Source organism: Gymnoscopelus microlampas, assembly GCF_963454915.1.
Source record: "Gymnoscopelus microlampas genome assembly, chromosome: 13".
Taxonomy (NCBI): domain Eukaryota; kingdom Metazoa; phylum Chordata; class Actinopteri; order Myctophiformes; family Myctophidae; genus Gymnoscopelus; species Gymnoscopelus microlampas.
In genome coordinates, this window is record NC_139950.1 from 34,061,549 (window position 1) to 34,084,145 (window position 22,597).

General features: G+C 42.4%; 1 protein-coding gene across 1 annotated transcript in view; it reads right to left on the bottom strand.

The window, feature by feature from the left end:
- Positions 1 to 2,055: 2,055 nt before the first annotated feature.
- Positions 2,056 to 22,597, bottom strand: part of dachc (dachshund c) — a gene marked incomplete at its 5' end in the record, with an annotated part of 37,422 nt that continues 16,880 nt past the window's right edge. Inside the window, 9 exons of the mRNA XM_084076087.1 lie at positions 2,056 to 2,481; positions 5,294 to 5,365; positions 5,741 to 5,869; positions 8,362 to 8,509; positions 10,132 to 10,346; positions 14,488 to 14,622; positions 14,773 to 14,893; positions 15,330 to 15,511; positions 21,710 to 21,820. Of these exons, the coding sequence (XP_083932213.1) occupies positions 2,444 to 2,481; positions 5,294 to 5,365; positions 5,741 to 5,869; positions 8,362 to 8,509; positions 10,132 to 10,346; positions 14,488 to 14,622; positions 14,773 to 14,893; positions 15,330 to 15,511; positions 21,710 to 21,820 (1,151 nt within the window). The 3' untranslated portion in view covers positions 2,056 to 2,443. The remainder of the gene's footprint in view (positions 2,482 to 5,293; positions 5,366 to 5,740; positions 5,870 to 8,361; positions 8,510 to 10,131; positions 10,347 to 14,487; positions 14,623 to 14,772; positions 14,894 to 15,329; positions 15,512 to 21,709; positions 21,821 to 22,597) is intronic.

Genomic DNA, 22,597 nt, shown 5'->3' on the forward strand with positions numbered 1-22,597 from the left:
GTTTTAATTTGGTAATTTTCAAATTTTATTTGCCCTAGATTTGGTAGAGATATGACTTTTGACTTAAACAGCCTCAGAAGTTAACACATCCCTTGGAAGAGCGATGACTATTCCACCTCTAATCCACTTCCATTAAAAATAAATGGCCCAAGACAGAATTCATATTGTGCTATTCCAATTATCTTGGACAATTAACTCAAAATGATACAAACATACAACTGTGAATTGTCTACCTCAGCTGTAAATCAGAGCATCGAGTCTTCATTTATGATGTCATTGGTTGACACTTTGTGGAGTTGAACCATTGACACTGAATAAGTGCCTGACTTTGTGGGCTCAGAGAACATCGCATCCAAATGAGATTACAGCTCTGAATCAGAAAATGTACCCAGCAGTGTGAAAGCCTGAGCGCATTGATATATTTATATCAATATCTATCCCACTGAAGACATACACAGACTCTTAAGACGTTGGGACCGCTGAGTTATAGTGGGTTTTCTTTCTAAACCCCTCAGAACAGAACCCATATCCAGTCAAATTACCATAGGTTCTGTCACTGTCCCCAGAGGTGTTCCATGATTCACTGTGTATGGGCTAGCTCCAGGACTTGTCACCATGACATCATAAATTCTGATCTTATTTCCATATTAGGAAGACATTTGTCAGTGTTTGTATAGACCACTGGAATAGCTAAATGTAAATTATGTGTTAGCATGGATATATTCCCTTTAAGTTAATTACTTACCAATTAAAACCTTATAAGCCTGTATTTGCAATACAGATTTAAACCCAAAGTTAAACATTAAAAGTAAAATATACAGAGTTAAACTACAGTCATTTTAAAAATGGACAATTTCATACATGACAATGTTTCTAATCATTAATAACTTTTTCTAAGAATAGTTTTCTCCTTATTCTTTCTTTTGCCTTCCAAACATTCTTGTATTCATCCACATCGTTTTTTTATGTTGACATCTTTAAGTAAAAATACATACACTGTCATTTGTGCTTGCCGTACGCAGTAAAATCCCCAGTGTTAATTTATCCATTTATAATTCAGAGAGTGTACAAGTACGGTATACACTTAATGTGTTTTTACACTTAGAGTTAAATTAAAACTCAGGATTTTACAGTGTAATTGTCATTCCCCATACACAGTGTCCGTCTCATCCTTTCTGCTGTCTCAATGACGATGAACTGTTTTTGTTTCTTGGGTTTTGCATTGTGAGCGGCACACCCTTCTTCAGTCCCCAGGGAGAACATGCTAAAATGGAGTGGGAGAGAGAATGCTTCGTCAACATATTTCACTAAAGGACAGCTTACAACTGACACCCCACTGACACACACACACACCTTCACTCGTTCTCTGTCAATACCTATAGTACGTGTGTGTTTTTGAAAATGGAGCAAGAATCAATGGCATGATCCCCACTCTTGTACACACGCTCACACACATACACGCGCGCGCGCGCACACACGCACGCACGCACGCGCACGCACGCACGCACGCACACACACACACACACACACACACACACACACACACACACACACACACAGGTTTGTCACAATATGCAGTCCGATATTGCTGCCTACCTCAAACAACGGACTACAGTACATATTATCAGCTCAGAGAGATGTTTCCAATGCATTTCTTATCCTCCTATGAAACCGAAATCAATAAAAACCATCAGATGCCTTCACACGCAGGTGACAATTTCTGAAGGAGGAGAAGAAGAGAAAAAAACAAAGAAAAAGAAACTGCAATAATTAGATGTCTGATAAGCGGCACATACGCACATTGAGAAAATAACAGGTTGTCCCTGTGAAAAGAAGAAAGAAAACACGTGGGCATTTTAATAAAAAGGGTTTGTATTGTATTTTCAGACTCCACTACTGCATACCATACACAATCAAGGCTTTTACTGGCTGTACAACATGCCATCTTTTTTTTTGTAATAATACTAATAAAAATGATGAATTGTGTATATACTGTATATATATATCCACTTGTGTCCAGATATACAACACTGACAAAAACAGCTATGATAAACTTCAGCTATAATAGAATTTAAAAACAAAAACAAAAAAAAACAACCTTGATTGAAAGGAACAAACACATCAAAATAAAATCTTGTTTTTACTACGGCCAGTGAGTATTTGTGATAAATGCAATAAATTAAACAGGAGAAGGTGAAGAGTTCAAATATCCCACTTTAGACCATGAGGACATCTTCTTGATTTCGGAGAGCAAGAGGTCCCAGATGCTAGCATAGAGCAGAGAACGTCTTTCTGTCCTTACATGATCTCTCCTATGCCCTTTCATCCATCCATCCATTCATCCATCCATTCATCCAATCGTCCATCCAATCATCCATCCAATTGTCCATCTGTATGTCAGTCCATCAAGCCATCCGTCCATTTGTCCATCTCCCATCCGACTTCAATACATCCCGGAGTTCTGCAGGAATACTCGGCCTTCTGAGACACAAACACAGAATGGAACATGCAAGTGAGACTCACTGGACGCCCGCTTTCAATCCCGCCGTCTCTCTTTGGTCTGATTCATAACTTGGTAGCACAACGGCATTGCGCGACTAAAACAGCCAACCTACAAGCTCACGACGGGTCGCGGGTGCAACGCGTTGTGAGCTTGTAGGTCGGCTATTTTTGTCAAGTGACGCCGTCATGTGACAGAGAATAAATGAGGTTTTAGAGTGGTGGAAAGGCCTCTGAAATTTGACAACTCCCCATTGAAACCAGTTCTAGTGAAATTTTACTGGGGTGGCAGCGCCTTTCGGCTGGGTGACCCACTCTGACTATTCAACCATAAGTGAAACACTTGCGCCGATATCAGAAGGGGCCTACAGAGTATTGCCCCAACCAAAGATCGTTAATGAAAAAGATCATTAATAAGTAGGACTCTGTGTTCAAAAGTGTTTTTTTTTTTGGCCCTAGATTCCTGTTTTTGGCGATAAAACTTCCCGGCACAAAGGGAACCACATCCTGCCCTGCCGTCTGACAGACAATTCCCCTTTAAATGATTTATTACTGGGTGTTAATTATGCAAATGATGTCCAAACAAACTCGTCAGGAGGACAATTAAGACAGCCGTTAATTAGTGGCCTGCTCTCTTCCTGCTTCACTGACATTCAATTAAAAACTGCCTTTGAACAAGCTAGCTGTCTGTTGCGGCCACCCCGGCACAATGTGCAGCAGAGGTGTGCTGGAACTGCTGCACACTCTGTTGATGGAGCTTGGGTTCAGAATCAGATCAGAGCCATTACTGACCTTCTGTCAAACATGCTACATGTACTGTAGTAGGATTTTCTCATTACGTGACCATGAAGACAACACTGGACATCAACAGCAAAAAGGTTATGAATAAATAAATGAAATTATTGTCGGGCATTAAAATGATTGCTCCACTAATCTGCTTCCTGTTTACACTAATTTGATTTGGTTCACTTTCTCGGTTAAACGTTAAATGTGCTGCAGTGGTACGACAACCGAAAGCATTACACAGGGGCATGCAGCATCGGTTGATATTATAACAAAGTATTTACCGCATATTTCCAAATAGTAGCCAGCGTGTTTAATACGCTAAAATCGATTTGGGCCCCGGGCGTTTAAAAGGAACCAGGCGGCTACTTGCAGCAGGCTTTTATTTATTTTTGACCGGCCTGCACCGGGCCATTATTTGGTTACAGTTCCAATTAGGCTGAAGAAACTGCAAATAATAGCCCGGGTAGACCCAAATTAGGCAATACGCAAAATGGTGTCAGACCCCGGGCGTTTAAAAGGAACCAGGCAACTATTTGCGGTAGTGCTACGATTTGGAAATATACGGTAGTGTGATATATTTATCAACAATCCTAATCCAACAATGCCTAAATGGGTTATGTGGGTCACAATCCAATGGCTTTCCAAGGTCGGAATGCAAGTCAACAAATGCCCCCACTAAACTTCTGCAGGGCTTTGATAATTAAGGATGTTAAGTTCCTGGGGATTAATTAGGTGTTATCATATCCTATCCTTAAAAGTATCCCTGGCCTTATATGTCTTAATACATTATAATTGCCATCTATAACTAAAATTAAAAATACCTTACATATTTGTTTTATTTTATACTTAGAAATAGTTCATCTTTTACTCAAGGTCGCAAGGTTGATGATGTCATTTGTCCATGTGTGGTCCAGCCCTATGGAATGTATGGAATGCATGTGCAAATAAAACCTTGTTTAATTTAATGCTCATATTAACCTTAGGAAGTATTAAGTTGTTTTTTAGTTAGCACATGCATTCCATACATTCCATACGGCTGGACCACACATGGACAAATGAAATGACATCATAAACTTGTGACGGGTGTTGTCCCCCTTGAGTAAAACTATTTCTAAAATAAAAAAATATTAAAAAATTAGTTATAGAGGGCAATTATAATGTATTAAAGGCATATATGTCTTATTAGCTATGGATCCTTTTAACCACATTATCCCTGGCATCCCTATTTTGGGCATGTCATTATAGGTGAATCTGTATTTGCATTTTTTATTTAATTGAAAATAGCAGATCTACAAGATCACTATTAGAGCTTATAGATCGGCTATTTGTGCCATTTGTTGTACAACAATGTATATAGGGTTCAAATGGTTAAAGTGCATCAGAGCTCACTCTGTTATTTATCTCTACTATAATTACATTTATTAACTACTTTTTTGTGTAGTGTTCTTTTTAAGTGACCTTTTAATGTTAGTGACTTTTTTTTATATTAGTGACTTATTATTGATGTCTTGTCTTTTGGGTTCATGTTTGTTGCATTGGGGAGAACGATACGTTGCGCCCATGCATGCTGAGTGTGTACTATGGAAGTGACAATAAAGAACCTTGAACTTTATTAAAATTCTCACCATCTGTCCAAATCAATACTGTGTCACAACAAGTATGTTGCATCCTAATGCACCATTGTGCTGAATTACATTTCTAAACTACTGGTTTTTACTTGAACTAAAGTATGTATGTGGTCCATTATCGGTTGAGAACATTTTATGAAGTAATGGACCACAGAATCCACTCTTAACATGTGACTTTTTTCAAAAACACATATTCAAGGTACACTACATGGTATTTTTATTAAATCGAAGAAAAATGTTTTTTTTTTGTGATTTACTTTGTGATTCACAAGGCTACAAAATACACTCAGATACATACAGTAATACAATATACTGTAGGCCTATATTACTCTTTTACTGAAAAGACATTTATGTGTCCCGAGCCAATCAGATGCGTGTACCTTGTATGGTTGGCTTGATGTCCGGCATGATGTCGTCGTGGTTACTCCCATCCACTTCCTGGGTCATTGAGTCTGTGAGGGGGGAGGAGCTAATTATGATTGATGTCCTGTTAGTATGGTCATTAATTAATTAAGACAGTTAATTAGGGGGCATTAACAGTCAGGGCTGAGATGCACTAGAGGCACGGAAAGATTAGAGATTGTGTGACATTTAATATGAAAATGAGAGTATGTCAACTATGATGAACCGATATAGCTCAATGTTAAGTGAAAGTAAAAATTGCAGTGGGAATTCAAACTACAGAGGATTTCTGCTTGAAAATTAATTTGCGGCTGTGGTACTGTGCGTAGGAATGACGGTCTGTGTGTGTGCGTGTGTGTGTGTGTGTGTGTGTGTGTGTGTGTGCGGGCACGCACGCACACGTGCGTGTGTGTGTGTGTGTGTACCTGTGGGTGTGTCTGCGGTGTGCAGCAGACTGTGCTCTGCCTGGTCACGAAGTTTCACCTCCTCCTCCAGAGCCTCCTGTAGCCTCCTTTTGCTCCTCTTCTCCTTCTTCAGTCGCTTCTGGATCAGAACTACCGGGACAGGAGAAGCAAAACAGAGAGAGGATCAAATGGAGAAGTTCAAGCGATCTAGAACAGGGGTTCTCAACCTTTTCTGGCCGTGAAACCCCAAAACAATCATATTTGCACAGGGGACCCCCTGACCCTGACACTTGTTGCCACACGTTGTGTGCTTGAACATCGGATATTTTCCAAAGATTTGCCTCTTTCTTATATTATTTGAAAATTTGGCCAATGTTTGACCAGTTTTGTGATTACTTTTGATGTTTTTCAAAAAGATCTTTCAAAAATGGTTTAAAAAAAATGCTAACATGTCTATACTGTATGTGAAATGGCCTGTAGAATGAACTTCATGATTTCAAATGTAATACTGTGTAACCTTAGGTAATGTTCTGTAATGATAATTATGTCCACGCCCCACCATTGCCATGGTGATGACCTTGAGTAGTGATCCTCAGCACCTGAGCTGATCTAGAGCCCTAGAAAAGCAACTGGTTTGTCTGTGATCCACTCATATAGCACTGACAAAGGTCCCAGGACCGAAACGTTTGCTAATTTTATTCACCCCTTACTATGATCACAGAGTACTTTATGAGCATATAAAAATAAAATAAATTCTATTTTCTTAAGTCTCTGTCTAAGGAGTTTTCCTTAATATTTTATGCAGCGAGCGAGTCTTTTTCTGCCAGTTTTCCTTTATGTTTTTGAGACCACCGCACCTGCAGTCAACCCTGAACAAAGGACAAAGAAGGGCACAATAGTTTTCCCTGTTCTTTACTTTTGATGCAGAAATTGACTTTTTTCTTTCTTTCATTCTTTTTTTTTTAGGTATTCAAAAGGTCTTATAAGTCCTTAAATTGTCACTGTCATCTGGGGACCTCCCCCCAAAAAAGAATCATGTGCCGACCCACAGGTTGAGAACCACTGATCTAGAGCAGGGTTTGTCTGTCTGTCTGTCTGTATGCATGTCCCCTCAAAAGTAGACCGATAACAGCTCATGCTGCTATGTGCATGTAAAGCTGGGCAATACATCAATATAATATGAAACTAGAATATTAATATTTGGATATTGGTTGATAATCTATGTATGTAAAATGTTAAACCAATATTGTTCATTTGAAACACTTTTGAACTTGTTAAGTATTTATAAGGTTCACTATTTCCATTTGGCCAAAGAATGCCACTGAACACAGCGTTATGATTTATTTTGTATACATTTTTCATTAGACTTTTTAAACAGAATAATAATAATATTGAAGTATTTGTAAATGACACTGTGCTAGAAATGTGATTTGTGTGGCTTCATGCTAGAATTGTGATTTGTGTGGCTTCATTCACAAACTGCAAACTAGTAAATTACTATCAATAGCTTAAGATTGGAAAGGGAGGCTACTACGCCTTTATAAGATTTTACATCTTGCTAATTAATGTAAAAAAATGTCACATGTGTAAATCTGCGTAGAAAATACATGAAGAACATGGAATCTTCGTTCCTACTCTTACTTTTGGCCATGCAATGTGGGTCATGACCAAAAGAACAAGATTGCTGATCCAAGCGGACAAAATGGGTTTTCTCAGGAGGGTGGCTGACATCTCACTTAATAAGGTCTGGTGAGAAGCCATCAGTCATCAGTGTCGGACTCAAGAGTCGAGCCACTGCTCCTTCGCGTAGAAAGGTGATAGTTGAGGTGGTTTGGGCATCTAGTAAGGATGCCTCCTGGACCCCTCCCAGGGAGGTTGCGCAGGGAGGAGGCCACGGGGTAGACCGAAGCCCAGGTGGAGGGACTCCACGCTGGCCTGGGAACGCAAGTCAGAGCTGGCTAAAGTGGCCAGGGAAAGAGAAGTCTGGTGTCCCTTGCTGGAACTGCTACTTCAGTGACCCGATGGATGGATTGACAACTAATGACAACTAGTTGTCATTAGTTGTCTTAGAAGGTGCAATTAGAAGGTGCAAGTGTAATTATTTTACACTTGCACCTTCTTAGTGAGCTGTTGCCGCTCATATCATATTTCTAAACCTTTTTGATAGCACTATTATGCAGAATTAAAGCCAGTTTGCTTGAGTTAATTGGTTCACCTCTACAGCTCTTGGGGATCAAAGTCCTCACATTATAACTATTGGCTGAGGAGATCTTGCTGCAGAAAGAATTTTAAATGTAGCTGTAATGCTTATTTTTCTTCTTGTCATCTCTAGGATCGATAAACCTCAGCTTTAATTCCCTCTGCCTGAACCTGCTCTAAAGCCACAGAGAGCCCACTTGGCTGATGGGTAATGTGGTCCTATATTCACCTTCACCAAGGCAACAAGGACGTGACACTGTATGACGCCTCTGTAAGTCATTGTTTTCTTCCTTTCACTGTCAGGTGTTGCTAGCTAGTCAGTTTAAGTTTGTTATAACTTTGAGAAAGAAAACAGACACTTTTATTTTTTACTACTGTATGTCAGTAAGCTCTCCTTTCAGAGGTTAAATATTTGTGAGAGAAACGGGCAAAGTGTCAAATACCTCTGTTTTTCTGCTCCACGCTGAGCTGTCTCTCCAGGCTCTCTCTTAGCTCCCTCTCTCTGACGAGCTCCATCTTTAGCTCCGTTCTCTCCAGCTGGTCCTGCTTCTCCTGCGCCCGTGCATTCTCTATGGCAACCCTCAGCAGACCCTGCTTGGAGACACACGGGCACAAACATCAACAGGTCACACACTGGACTCAGAGGAAGCGCCAGCCGACTCAATTTGTGGACGGAACGGAATTCATTATTAACCTTAACCTCTGACCGCACGCAGTTAATTTCTGACCGCCCGCAGCAAAGTGCCGTCTAGTCCCCCAATATTTCCATTGGGACACAAACACATTACAAACAGAAACACAGAACGAGAGAGAGTGTGAGAGAGTGTGTGTGTGAGAGAGAGAGAGAGAGAGAGAGAGAGAGAGAGAGAGAGAGAGAGAGAGAGAGAGAGAGAGAGAGAGAGAGAGAGAGAGAGAGAGAGAGAGAGACGGCCATCACAGCACCACAGATACAGTAGCACACACACTTTGGCCTGGGCTTACTGCTCATCAGCAGCAGTGGTGTAAAGTAACCAAGTACTGTAGGCTACTTAAATACAATTTTGAGGTACTTTTACTTTACTGGAGTATTTCCAGTTGTCTATACTTTTACTCCTACTCAACTACATCTCAGAGGCAAATATTGCACTTTTACTCCACTAAAAGCATTTGAAAACTTTAGTTACTTTGCAGATATAAATGATTACATTATAAAACATACATTAACCACTTTAGCCTCATTTTATACGTAGGCTATTTCAAAATAGCCTAGGTACAGTATAGCCTATCCACATAGCCTATCTACAAGCTCACAACACGTTGTGATGCGACGCGTTGTGAGCATTTTTGTACTTTTACTTTTGGTACTTTAAGTATACTTTGATACCAATAATTTTGTACTTTACTCAAGTAAATTTTGAATTCCGGACTTTTACTTGTAACAGAGTACTTCTACATTTTCTTTGTCAATAACAATTGAGAAATGTATCCAAATGTTGGACCTGCCTTGCTTTACTTTTGCTTTATAATCGCCCGCTTTCATTTTCTTTTCAACTTCATTTGTTGACTCCACGCTGTGCTCCTCCATGCTGCAACTGTGCTCCACCCACACTGTTGCATGCTTCAGGTGCGCTACATCCAGTTTATTGCTGAATGATGCGGGATGTGCTGGACCCGCAGTTTTTCTTTCTTGTTTTATTGCCCATTCCTGCCCGCAGCTATTTAAATAAAACGCCCGCTCTCGTGGGATTTGCGTCGGGTCCCACAGGACGCGCAGGATCCCAATTCAAATGCAGGGGCTCTGCTGTGGTTCTTTCAGAGGAGAATAAAATTACTGGACTAATACGGGACTGAAAAGAAATTAACCTTATGTAAGTCAAATTTGATCCTTTAATTAGAGGCTAAATATGGAGTTAGTTACCACTTGCCATTACTCCTGCGTCAAACACATCTGGGTCACGTAAGGTGAGATTTTAGCTTCTCCTGTGAAAATGCAACCAAATGACTTCTTGTATTGCAAGCATTCAAGCATAACAAAGGCATCTTTGAGCTTTGAGAATAAGGTCAGGACACACCCACTGCTATTAACTATATCCCTTCAATTCAATTCACAGGTCTGGTTCATTCTCTCATTTGTCACACATCAGGAAATCCCACAGAGAGTGGGTTTCACCTCGCGTTCCTATTCGTGTCAAGTGTAGAATAATGCCAATAATAGAGCCTCAGCGGAGCCTCACCTGGATGTTGGTGAGCAGCGTCTCTATGGAGGACAGGCCTTCTGGGAAGATGAAGGGAGCGTGGTGGTGGTGGTGGAGGCCTGCTGGGAGCTTCTGTCCTCTGGGGTAGGATACCCTTTCACAGCCCTCCCTGCCTGCCGCAAGCTTCTGTCCCTGATAGCCTGGTCTGTCACAGCCGTCCCTGGTCGTCTGAGCGGGAGCCAAGGAACAGTTGTCTGCAAAGACAGAGGAAGACAAAGATGTGACTAAAGGAGTTTTGGAAACATTTGTTTAAACCATTACAAGACCTGAAGCCGATTCTACAAATGTCTTCTAAATCACAACAGTTTTCTGAAAAAACGCATGTTTCTATAGCAGTGGTTCTCAAACTTTTTAATGTCAAGGACCCCCAAACTTATATGTATTTGGCCGCCGACCCCCATCTCAAAATATGTTGTTCTAGGGACCCCCAGAAGCAAAGGTTTGCGCTATGAGCGCTATGAGCTTGTATATCTGCTATTTTCGAATAGCCAAAGTGTAAAATAATGCTTTTTAGCTCAAATCAAAAAGTGACACAGATGCGTCCCAGGTCTTAATGGGTTAAGCCATTACAAGACCTGAGGCCGATTCTACAAACCTTCTAAATCAGTAGTTTTTCACACTTTCAAGATTGTTCAAAAATGTTCAGAAATAGCAGATGTACAAGCTCGCAGAGCGGCACGAATTGACGCGCTGTGAGCTTGTACATCTGCTATTTTTGAATAGCCAACGCAACAATCTCAAATGAAACAGACGCTTTCCCGGTTTTAATGGGTTAAAAAGCTAAATGTGAAAACAAATATATTTGCAGACTATGTGAGGGCGGAAGGCAGTCATGCTGTTATCTTCCCCGTGTGTCCCAAACTTGTGTGACCAGACCTTCTGGTTTGAAGCTATATGTCCCACTGTCCCAACAATCTGTGAAAAGTACAAATGCGTGCCAGCTTTCGCCACCTGTCCAGATAAATATTCCAATTTCAGAGGACGTCCTTATTGGCACGGCTGTTTTTTAGTACAAACTGTGCTGTTATTGATGAAACAAATACTGTACACCTTCCATTTTCTGTATACCACTGACATTAGGAAATATAAACACAGTAAAACCTCAGTTATTTGATTTCATATAACGAGCCAACACAATAAAAAGGTGCACACATACCAGTGTGTGTGTGTGTGTGTGTGTGTGTGTGTGTGTGTGTGTGTGTGTGTGTGTGTGTGTGTGTGTGTGTGTGTGCGTGCGTGCGTGCGTGCGTGCGTGCGTGCGTGCGTGCGTGCGTGCGTGCGTGCGTGCGTGCGCGCGCGTGCGTGTGTGTGTGTAGGTGCTTAATAGTGTAGTAGCTCCCTGTTTAGGGCTTTCAAAAATATGGTTAACCTTCATTAGATGGCAGTATGCCGATTGATAATTCATCAAGGCTTGACAACTCACATAAAAACAGCAAAGAAACTGCATTACGGCTGACCATCTGTGCCACTTTACTGTGAATTTTAATTGGCTGCGACTGCAGTCACTGTTGGTGGATTGAAAACGTACAGTTATCCATTTCAAATGCATTTATGACAAAAAAAGCCTTGTGTGTTTCCCAGAAAATGCGGCAATGAATCCCATTTGTCAATCTGATGCACTCCTTGATCAGTTTGTCAGCACGGCGAGGGAATTGAGGGGTTTCACATTTTCTGCCTTAAGCCTGATTTATATGTCGTTGCACGACTGTGTCGCGTGCCGAAAATAGCCGACCTACAAGCTCACAACGCATCGCAGGCGCGATGCGTTGTGAGCTTGTGGGTCTGCTATCTTTTAGAGCATAAATGAGGTTTTGTTTTCACATTTATACAGATTAAGACAGCCACTCGCTATCCGTCCCGCGCACAGTCGCCTTCCCCGCGCCGGAACGAAGATGCTCTCGGTTTGGGGTTTGTGAAGCAAACAGATGAGCGCCACTGTGAGATGTGATGTACGCTACTTTCTCCCCCGTGTCTGTGACAAATGACGCTGTTTTCCCCACTTAGCTGACCACAGCATCTTCAGCTCCAAATCCGCCCACCACCTCCTCCTCCTTCGCTGCTTCGGCCTCACGTCTTGGCAACTGTCACATTCAAGGTGTTTTGCGGAGGAAAAAGCAACAAGCCCCCACCCCACTCCTCCCATCCCCCCTCCTCTATCTCTCTCTCTTTCCTGCTAAAAGCATTGCTCTGTAGAGAAAGGTAATTAGCAGGTGCTGGCGAACCCAGCGGAGGGCATCCAACTACACCCCTGTGGCTCACGCCGTGCACAGACACACACAGATATATGCACACACACACACACACACACACACACACACACACGTACAGGCGCCTAAACTGCGCAGTCAGCAACATGGGCTCCCCAGGCTCCTTGGATGTGACTGATCCTTTATTGAGTTACTGTTTTACGCCTACTTTACCTCACACTCACACACACACACACACACACACACACACGCACACGCACACGCACACACACACACACACACACACACACACACACACACACACACACACACGTATATGCACAACCACACACACACACACACACACACACACACACACACACTCACAAAATACCCGCGTGGCTGCCAGTCCGTTTGATCATTTACACATCTCCCTAACCAAGGTCACTGTCTGTTTTCCTCTTTTCTCCCATCCTCATATCTGCCCCCCCCCTCTCTTTCTCTCGTCCCCCAGGCTAATGAACTTCACCACGTGAAGACTGCCAGTCAGCGGAAGAGAGAGTGGAGTGGGGAGAGAGAGAGAGAGACAGCGAGAAAGAGAGGAGGTGTGTGGGTTGGGGTGGTAGAGAGAGAATAAAATTCTGCTGATGTTTAGTTAATAGGAGTGAGGTGTCAGGGATGGCCTCTGATCTCTGCTGCATGAATACGTTGTTCAAAGACCACTGAAACAGCATACACAGCCAAAATGCTCTCTCCCTCCCTCTCTCTTCCTCACACACACAACACACACACACACACACACACACACACACACACACACACACACACACAGATTATCCATACGACAGATTGATAGAATGACAGCACTGAAGTGCTCTTTGAAGCCCGGATTCAATCTGGGATAAAACTAGGCTACGACGCCTGGAGGTCAAACACAAAAGCAAGCCATCCGGTGATTGTATGTAGGTATTTCGTTTGCATACAGGAAAATCAATTGAAAATCAATTGCACAAATGCGATGTTTGATGTATGGCTCTTGCGTTACTGCTCCCGTCACTGCTTTATCAATACATGCGCAGATCTCTGACAGCCTCTCAAAACCTTAACTGGGGGGCCTTTGTACTATATAGATTCGATTACTAAATAATGCCATTCAGTACGAGAATACATTTGCACGCATACGCACAAACTGTCCATCTCTCTCTCACCCAAACCCCCCCCGAGCCCCTCCTCTCGCTGTAGATTTCTGCTGACTGTTTGTCCTTGAGCAGTCCTCATTAAGCTAATGCAAACCTCCCTGACAGGGAGACCAAACAACTGACGTTGCAACGCCGTGGCAACACCGGGCCCTGACGACGGGGAGGCGGTCGTTATGCAGATGAGGTCCAGCTGAGAGCGCGGGAGGCGGGGAGCCGCCCGGCTCGTTAGGCCGCGGCCCTGCAAATGGCTCGCTAATGTAACGCTGCTTCCTGGGCTAATGGATCCCCCGTTTCGCTGAATTATTTGTCTTTTCTCTCTGCGGGGAGGAGACAGCCTGGCCACCGGCAGACAAAGAAGAAGGAAGAGAGAGGAGGAGAGCGTTGGAGTTGGAGAGAGCGGGCCGAGAGCTTCTGAATACTTATCGGCCTATTAGGAATCATCTCTCCTCTGTGAAGCATGTGAGAACGTGGAACATGGAACGTGGAGGGCTGAGGTGAGGCGGGTTGGCTACTATAGCCCGGCCGCATGCTTTTAAATCCACAAAAAGAAAATATACAAAAAACATATTTTAAAGGTAAGGATAGAGATTTAACCATGTGGTACTGGTTTGGCATCATTACATGAGCTACAATGTGTTAAAGAAATCTAACAAATGAAATTGAATGAAGGCAGTGACTGCTTCTTCTTTCATCATGCTAAATCTTGTATTACAGGTATAAAGTTAGCTTACCAAACTACATTTCTTCAAGGCAGACAAATGATTTGGCAACTCAATTCAAATAAGCTTGATAAATCAAAGTACAAAATGAAGATGTTTGCCAATTTTCTTTTTCTAGCAAAGTTTGCTAAACAAGAACTTGGCCAAACTTATACTCTGAAAAGAATCTACAAGCTGACAACGCGTTGCAAATTCAGGCTTTAGTTTCACCAGTGTGTCATCCTGTTGTACCTCTATCAGTGTGGCTCCTCTTGTTGTCCTTGCTGTATTCCAGGGGGGCCACGTCTGTCTCTATGACACCTTGCACTGTGCTAGGGGAGTGGCCTAACACACCGTGGCTCGAAGACATGTTGTCATGGTGTGGGTCTGGAAATTAAACAAAAGGGAAACTGTTTTAAAAAAAATACATTCAGTAATAGTTCTTGGCTGATTAAAATTGATATTCGTATTCTTTTTTCTTTTCTTTTTTTACAGTAGGCTACGTGTTGAAGTATAGATCACACATTGTGTACGTACGCGTGGACTCTGCAGTGCGTTCTGTGTGAGACGGTGAACTTGAGACACTGCTGCTGTGATTGGATGACATCTGACCTTCCTCCAATGACGGAGAAGGGGAGGGACTGTCCCGAACTCGCTCCTGCCAATCAGCATAGAAAAAACAAATGTAAAGGCAGAAAAAGCCAAAAAATATATCTTTAAAAAAATATGTAATAATAATACAAATTTAAAAAAATGAAATAAAACCTTATGAAAAGAAATCTTGTGCAAATTGTGACTGGTGGCTTTCAACCTATTATCCGATGAACTGCTTCTCATGACTTTACTTATCAAGTATTATTTTAAGAACGATGCACTTTATTTTACTGAGCCAAACTTGCATGGCAGGGACATGGAAAAGTAATAATACAAGTTTTTTGGGGTTCCAGGTTCTTCACCATAATAATGGAAGCCAATTTACAACAACTGCAAAATCTACCTTTGGCCCCAACTCAGTCAATGTCGACTATGATATCCAAAGACCCCTGGACATCGTAGTGTGACATGCTATGCCTACAGGAATCCTATGACTTCACCTTTATGACAGAGGTGGGAGCCCTGGCGTGGTTGTGTGCGTGGTGGAGTTGCGCCACGTTCGCCATGCTGGCCAGCGTGCTCAGGCGGCTCATCTGGCCCATCGCCATGGAAACGGAAGCTGGGTTGAGGCTGGCAGGGATCAACGGATGTGACATCATCATGAAGGGCAGCTGCTCCAAACCTGGAGGGCAGACAAAGTAGAATGGAACTGAAAAATAAGATGAGAAGATTAATATAGTTTAGTACCGCAAAGTAAGGTAGATAAAGTCTCTCTGTCTCTCAGTCCTTCTCTAGGGAGGGGTCATGGCCTCCGGTGCTCCAGTCTGTCACAGCTAAATGGACCGCTTGTCTGTGTTCAGTGTGCTGATGGAAAGGGTCTGTGCGCCTCGTGTTCTCTGATGACACACCGAAAGGGCACTCCTCTAACACCACAACTCCAGTCTCACTCCAATACCACTCCTACAGGTGGACCTTGTGTGTGTGTGTGTGTGTGTGTGTGTGTGTGTGTGTGTGTGTGTGTGTGTGTGTGTGTGTGTGTGTGTGTGTGTGTGTGTGTGTGTGTGTGTGTGTGTGTGTGTGTGTGTGTGTGTGTGTGTGTGTGTGTGTGTGTGTGTGCGCGTGTGTGTGTGTGTGTGTGTGTGTGTGTGTGTGTGTGTGTGTGTGTGCCTGTGTGTGTATACAGAGGGATGAAAACCCTCTCATTCTGCTAGTTTTCACTATTACCCTATTACCCTAAATTTTAGGGTAATATTCACATACATTCGGAAAGAGCTTGATTTGTAGATGGAAAAGGACTATTTGGAACTTGTTTCTCCCATCTTAAATCAAAATATAGGTTGGTTTTTACTGCAGTTTACAAGCATTACCAATGTAACAAAATATAAGATAAATGCAACAGCCCCAAAATACAGTACATTCCGTTAAAAAGGCAATTATTAATAATGTAAATTCTTGTTTAATGGTAGTCCTTCTATCAGGAGCTGATTCAGTCAGTGCAGGAAGGACTACCCAATTATTTACGTTTGCATCACTGATTGGGCCACCAAGGTTAAGTACCGTATGAGGCTCACGCACAAAACCCACAGGATACGCAGGCATAAGCGCATGTGTAATTGTAGATTTTAGCTACAGTATAACCATTATTTCATACTTTGGCTATTTTTGAAAAATCTTCAACATTTGTGCAAATCTTTGAATACATATATTCAAAGATTGGATGCTTTCTTGGTGAGTTCGAAGCGTCACTCCCCAATATTCCCCCACAGTGTGAAAACTCTACCTCACCCCCTACAGCGCCCCTTATTCCTTGTATCATTGTTGATAGTTGCTATTAGTGGTGGGGAAAAAAGTTCATTTCAGTGAACGAACGATTTAGTTCATGTTAACGTTCAAATGATTCGTTCAAACGATTCGTTCAAACGATTCGTTTAAACGATTCGTTCAAACGATTCGTTCAAACGATTCGTTCATGTCTAGTGAAAAACAACTCTACCGCACCGCTGTCTGTCTGTCACGGGAACAGCCCGCCCTCCCGTCCTGTGTCCGGGGGGAGGGGGCGGGGGGCATGAACGAAAGCGTGAACGTAACAGTTTCAGAAAGTGAGTTCGTTCACGGCAATGAACTACTTCTTTTGAACGAATCGATCATGAACGACCCATCACTAGATGCTATGTACAGTATGGTATGTTGGTTACTTGTTCACATTGTGTTATTTGTTTGCTTGACCATAAGAATGTTATTTAGACAGATGCTAGGATTGATGTTTACCTGGTATCCTAGTTTCTTTGAAGCACAAAATAGTTTTCTTTGCACTCTTACTTACAGTATCCACTTACCCTTTCGTTTGACTTGGTAAGTACTTACTTACTTACTTACTTACTCTGATCTCACACTTTTAAGTCTGGTTAAGCGAGATTGCTATTGTAAATGGGTATATGAGGATGCTGTCGTGATGGGCTAACCACTTTACCCTATATAGGTACATCACTGACAGGAGTCCCCCAGGGATCTATACTAGGCCTAGGCTCCCTCCTTAATCTCTAAAATAGCCAATCTCCAAGCTCACAAAGCGTCATGTTGTTGTTTTTTTTGGCAGAATCTTCACCCCAGAATACAGACACTATCTGGTTCATGTGGTTAAGACTTGGACATTAGGGAATATAATATAGTCAATGGAGGATCCTCCTAAGTATAGGAAGACAAAGTGTGCGTGTGTGTGTGTGTGTGTGTGTGTGTGTGTGTGTGTGTGTGTGTGTGTGTGTGTGTGTGTGTGTGTGTGTGTGTGTGTGTGTGTGGATGTGTGTGTGTTGGGGGGAGAGAAATGCAGAGCATGAAAAGGATGACTGTGGAGCGAGACGCACAAGAAAAGATAGGGTGGGTGAAGGAGGAGAGCAGGACAAGGAATAGATAAAGGTTGTTATTCATCCACCGTGACATTTCTGCTCCCCCTCGTAACTACGGCTCTCAAACATACTGAAACACACTGCTGCACCGTAAAATGGACCCTTACAGCTCCATTTTTACACTTTCAGAGTTAACTTAACATTTTTACTTACTTACTTAAAAAACTCAACTCAAAAACACAACTTAATTCCGGAATTAAAATAACTTTTTGCTATTGATGCTCCAAAGCATTTTTGCGTTGGTTCATTTCTATCCCAGAGTCAGTGTGATACAAAATAATGGAGGTGCTTCCGCACTTTGCTGAAGCCAACCATCTGAATGTGTTGTCATCTCCATACACCACAACACTGAAATACGTTATAAGCTTGGACAATCTGCTGTTTCTGCTCCTTTCTTGAGTCAAGCCTGCCTGCTATCTTTAAAAGACAATTCTTCCGCTCAGCAACACCCCAGTGTGCTATTTCTCTCCTTCTATACTCGAAACAAACAAACCTGTCAGGGAGAAAAAAAACGACATAAATATTTATCACTTAATAAAAGACAAAAAAACAAAAGAAACACAGGGAGGAAGTGGAACAAAAGAAACTGATGGCCGTCCTGGTGCAGCGCCAGCAATGCATGCTGGGTAATTATAAACACAAAGGAAAAAATCTTGGACTCAATTCTGCACAATTGTCGCAAAAATAATAGAATGAGTGCACAGCACTGGCAAAAAAGCCCCCCCTAAAGAGAGAAGTAATAAAATAGAAAATAGAAAATAGAAAATAGAAAATAGAAAATAGAAAATAGAAAATAGAAATAAAGAAAGAGAGAAAGAAAGAAAGAAAGAAAGAAAGAAAGAAAGAAAGTGTGGAGCTGACTTTATATGAGTTGGGCTGGCTGGACATATGTGCAATGCTTTGTGCATTTGGCAGATTAGCTCCTCTTTTGCCCAGAGCAGCAAGCAATCCAAACAAAAGATCTGTGTGAATAGAGCTAAATGACCAGCTGCTCAGTCAGTCAACTAGCAGCCAACTCCAAATATTAAAGCCTCAGTTAGAAACCACTAGTCCCACCCCTCAATGTTCACTTCTCCTTCACTCGCTTGCTTCTTTGCCCTCCTTCTCCTCTCTCTCTTTCTCTCTCTCTCTCTCTCTCTCTCTCTCTCTCTCTCTCTTTCTCTTTCTCTCTCTCAGTATACTATTTCATTAAAGAACATCAAAATGTCAACAACGTGCCTTCTCTTATGCTTCCCCCAAACAAACCATTACAGTAAACAAACAGTTACTGTAAATTTCCCAGAAGATCTTGTTAAATACAGAAATGTCTGCTGCTCACGCACGCACACATTCGCGCACACCCACACACACACACACACACACACACACACACACACACACACACACACACACACACACACACACACACACATACACCCTCCGAGCCTATAAGGTGTCACACTCAGCATTTGTGTGCATGTGTGTGTTCTTGTGTGTGTGTGTGTGTGTGTGTGTGTGTGTGTGTGTGTGTGTGTGTGTGTAATGTGAGATTGCCTTTGTAGTGGTTTAAGCACCGGTAGGGGCCAGCCCCTTCCCATAAGGTCGTGGGTGGCAGTATGGAAAAACACATCATGCTCATACGCGTGCGCGTGAATGCATGCATGTTTTCTATGTGACTCTGTCATTACCAATGATTAAGCTTTACAGGTTTATAATGGCTGGTGGTAACCATGCCACTTAACTGTGTGCAGATGCTGGCAGACAAAGCTACTGAGTGTATACAATGGTAAACAATGCTTACGACAGCACACGGTTTAGACAGACATGGCTAAAGGGGAAAATGTGCCACACACGTACCTGCATGCAGACATGCAAGCAAAAACATAAACAAAATTCATACTGGGGACATAGGCACATTTGAACAGTATATTTTTGATTGACATCCTCCGTTCAGGTGTGTCTGTGTGTGTGTGTGTGTGTGTGTGTGTGTGTGTGTGTGTGTGTGTGTGTGTGTGTGTGTGTGTGTGTGTGTGTGTGTAAGCGTGTCAGTCTGATAGTGTATTCCGCACAGACCGCCGTAAGCCCCGTCATCTATCTAAACACACTGATGGTGTTTTAACCTGTCGATAACGGTGGGGGCGATGTCCGCGACGCCTTGCTCGCGCCGTTCGTGTGTGTGTGTGCGTGCGCGTTGTGCACGCGCCTGTCCGTCCGTTCTCCCATCGATTGTCCAGCGGTTGTCGTTTGCATTCAGGATGGTGAATTAGAGAGAAAGACTATTGATCTGGCCCTGGCCTCTCATCTTAGTCATCTCTCTATCATCCAGGTACGCTTGGTTTCTTTGTCAGCTGCTCTCTAGGCCGTGAAGCGCAGTGTATTTTTCTGCACGGTGGGTCTCAATGAGGAATGTTTTTTCATTTAATGAAGATACCAAAAAACAAGCCACGTATTGGTTGATATATACAGTATGCACCATTGCACCTACCTCACAAAGTCATGGTGCGACTGAGTCCCCCTTCGCTTCTCCACGTTAGCGCACTAGGTGAAACTTGACAGAAAAGAAATCGCCAGTGCCATCTTTTTTTGCTGTCAATTTCGTCAATGTCTGTAAACCTGACGGCCGGTGGACGCATAAGGCAAATATACAAGGACAGCGGTCTTGTCTTTTGATGGTCTTTGCCCCCAATTAGCTTAAATGTAACCCAAAGAGATACGCTGATGCAATTCTGGGCATGTATGGATTTGCATTCATGGCCTTTCATTGAAATGAGTCAAACACAGACCTGACACACTAGTAGCCGTATGAGGTTATGTACTGTAATTGAGAAATTTTGCCAACAAATAGCCAATAAGGTGAAGTTAAAGGTAAGTGACATTTTTTGGTTAAAACAAAAAGTATTTTGTTAAAAGGTTAAAGCACTATATTCTGATAGCAATCGTTGCTATAGAGTGTTTGTTCAGTAACAGGAGTCTCCCCGTCTCTCCAGCTCTTTAATAAACAGAAAATACATTTTCCGGTAGGTGTCAAAATCTCAGCCAATCAGGAGAAAGTACCCATTTTTAAGCTTCATTTTTATAGTGTTCCAGTTCAAATTTTGCCTGCTCATTTCTTAGTGTCATCACTTCCAATTTCACTTGTTTAATCTATATCCTTGAGTCTATCCTGATTAGATAAAATTGGAAATGAAACTGAAACTGAAACGAAAATGCATTTTCTGTTTTATAAAGAGCTGGAGAGACAAGGAGACTCCTTTTACTGAACAAACACTCTATAGCAATGAGTACTATCAGAATATAGAGCTATTTAACACTTATTTTAACCAAAGAAAATCACTTACCCTACCTTTAAATGGTGTGTTCATTTAACTGTCAGTGCAGGAAGGAAGTGCACTGAGTGTGATTAGCAAATTCTCAGAGTTAAATGAAAACTGAGGATTTAATTGTGTAATACATTACGTTATCAATAGAGTTTTGATTACAAGAATTTGCCTTTCTAGGTACACTGTCTGTATACAGTGTATGTACAGTATCATAGCTTTAAAGGAAAAAAAACAAAAACAACTGGAGATCTGGAAAAAACACAAACTATGTCTAAGTTCCCCTGTGCTCTATTGGTGTGCTCCTATATGTTTGGGTTCCCAGACGCAGATATCATTCTGTTGATCACTCTGTTGTTTGTGCTGTGGTTGAAATGCAAAGCATAGTGACTCATCTTCGTTGTTTTTTCCCCCTTCATAGTTGCTCAGAGGAGCTGACATAACATCCTGGATTTTAATCACTTTGGTTTGGCCCTCCGTACTCAGACATAAACACAGCTGCTGAGTGAGGACTCACTGTGGATTACCAGTGGCTAAAGATAACCGATGTCTACTGATAGCAGGCGTTAGATGCGTCGTATGGCCATGATTAATGATATATTGTGTGTGTGTGTGTGTGTGTGTGTGTGTGTGTGTGTGTGTGTGTGTGTGTGTGTGTGTGTGTGTGAGAGGGATATATACCCAGTCCAGGGTTGTGGTCACCATTCTCCCCATTTGGTAGACCATGCTGCTGGTTGCTGTGGTAACCGCCCATCACCTCCAGCTTGATCTTCTTGGCCAGTGCAGAAAGACCTGTGTGTGTGTGTGTGTGAGAGAGAGAGAGAGAGAGAGAGAGAGAGAGAGAGAGAGAGAGAGAGAGAGAGAGAGAGAGAGAGAGAGAGAGAGAGAGAGAGAGAGAGAGAGAGAGAGAGAGGGAAGACGGACACCCAGAGGAAGAGACAGTGATTAATAAAAGCAATAAAGCAAGGGGGAAATAAACAACTAAAAAGAAAGGAAAAAAGAGAAAGAAAGAATGAAAGAGAGAAATAACAAAAGGACAAAACAAAGGAATAAAAAAAGAAAGAATGACAGACAGACAGAAAGGAATAAAAAAAGAAAGAATGACAGACAGACAGACAGACAGAAAGAGAGAGAGAAAACGAAGAAAGAAAAAGGCTAAGATTCACAGACAGAGCGAAAGAGAGAAAAAGAAAAGAAACCAATCAATAAGAGGCAGATCAATGGTGGAGGATTAGAGCACAGGGGAGAAGGTAGGAGGCCTGTCATGGGAAGACAGAGGCCGGCCATTCATCCTGACTGCACCGCTGCACTGTGGCCATTTAGGCTGCCAGGGAATCAGCGGTGATAGGAACAAGCAGGGACATTCATCTCTCCCACACACGCTGGAGGAGGCGCGACACATCACGTCCCACAGCAGAGAGAGCGAGCACACCACACATGCCCATGAACTAATGCCCAGGAACACCCTCCGCCCCCCACCAGGAGTGATGGTTCAGTTCTGTGGTGTGGTTCCTTAATAGGACCATATCGGTGTTATTGCTTGTTTAGTCCATTTAACTACTTTACTTT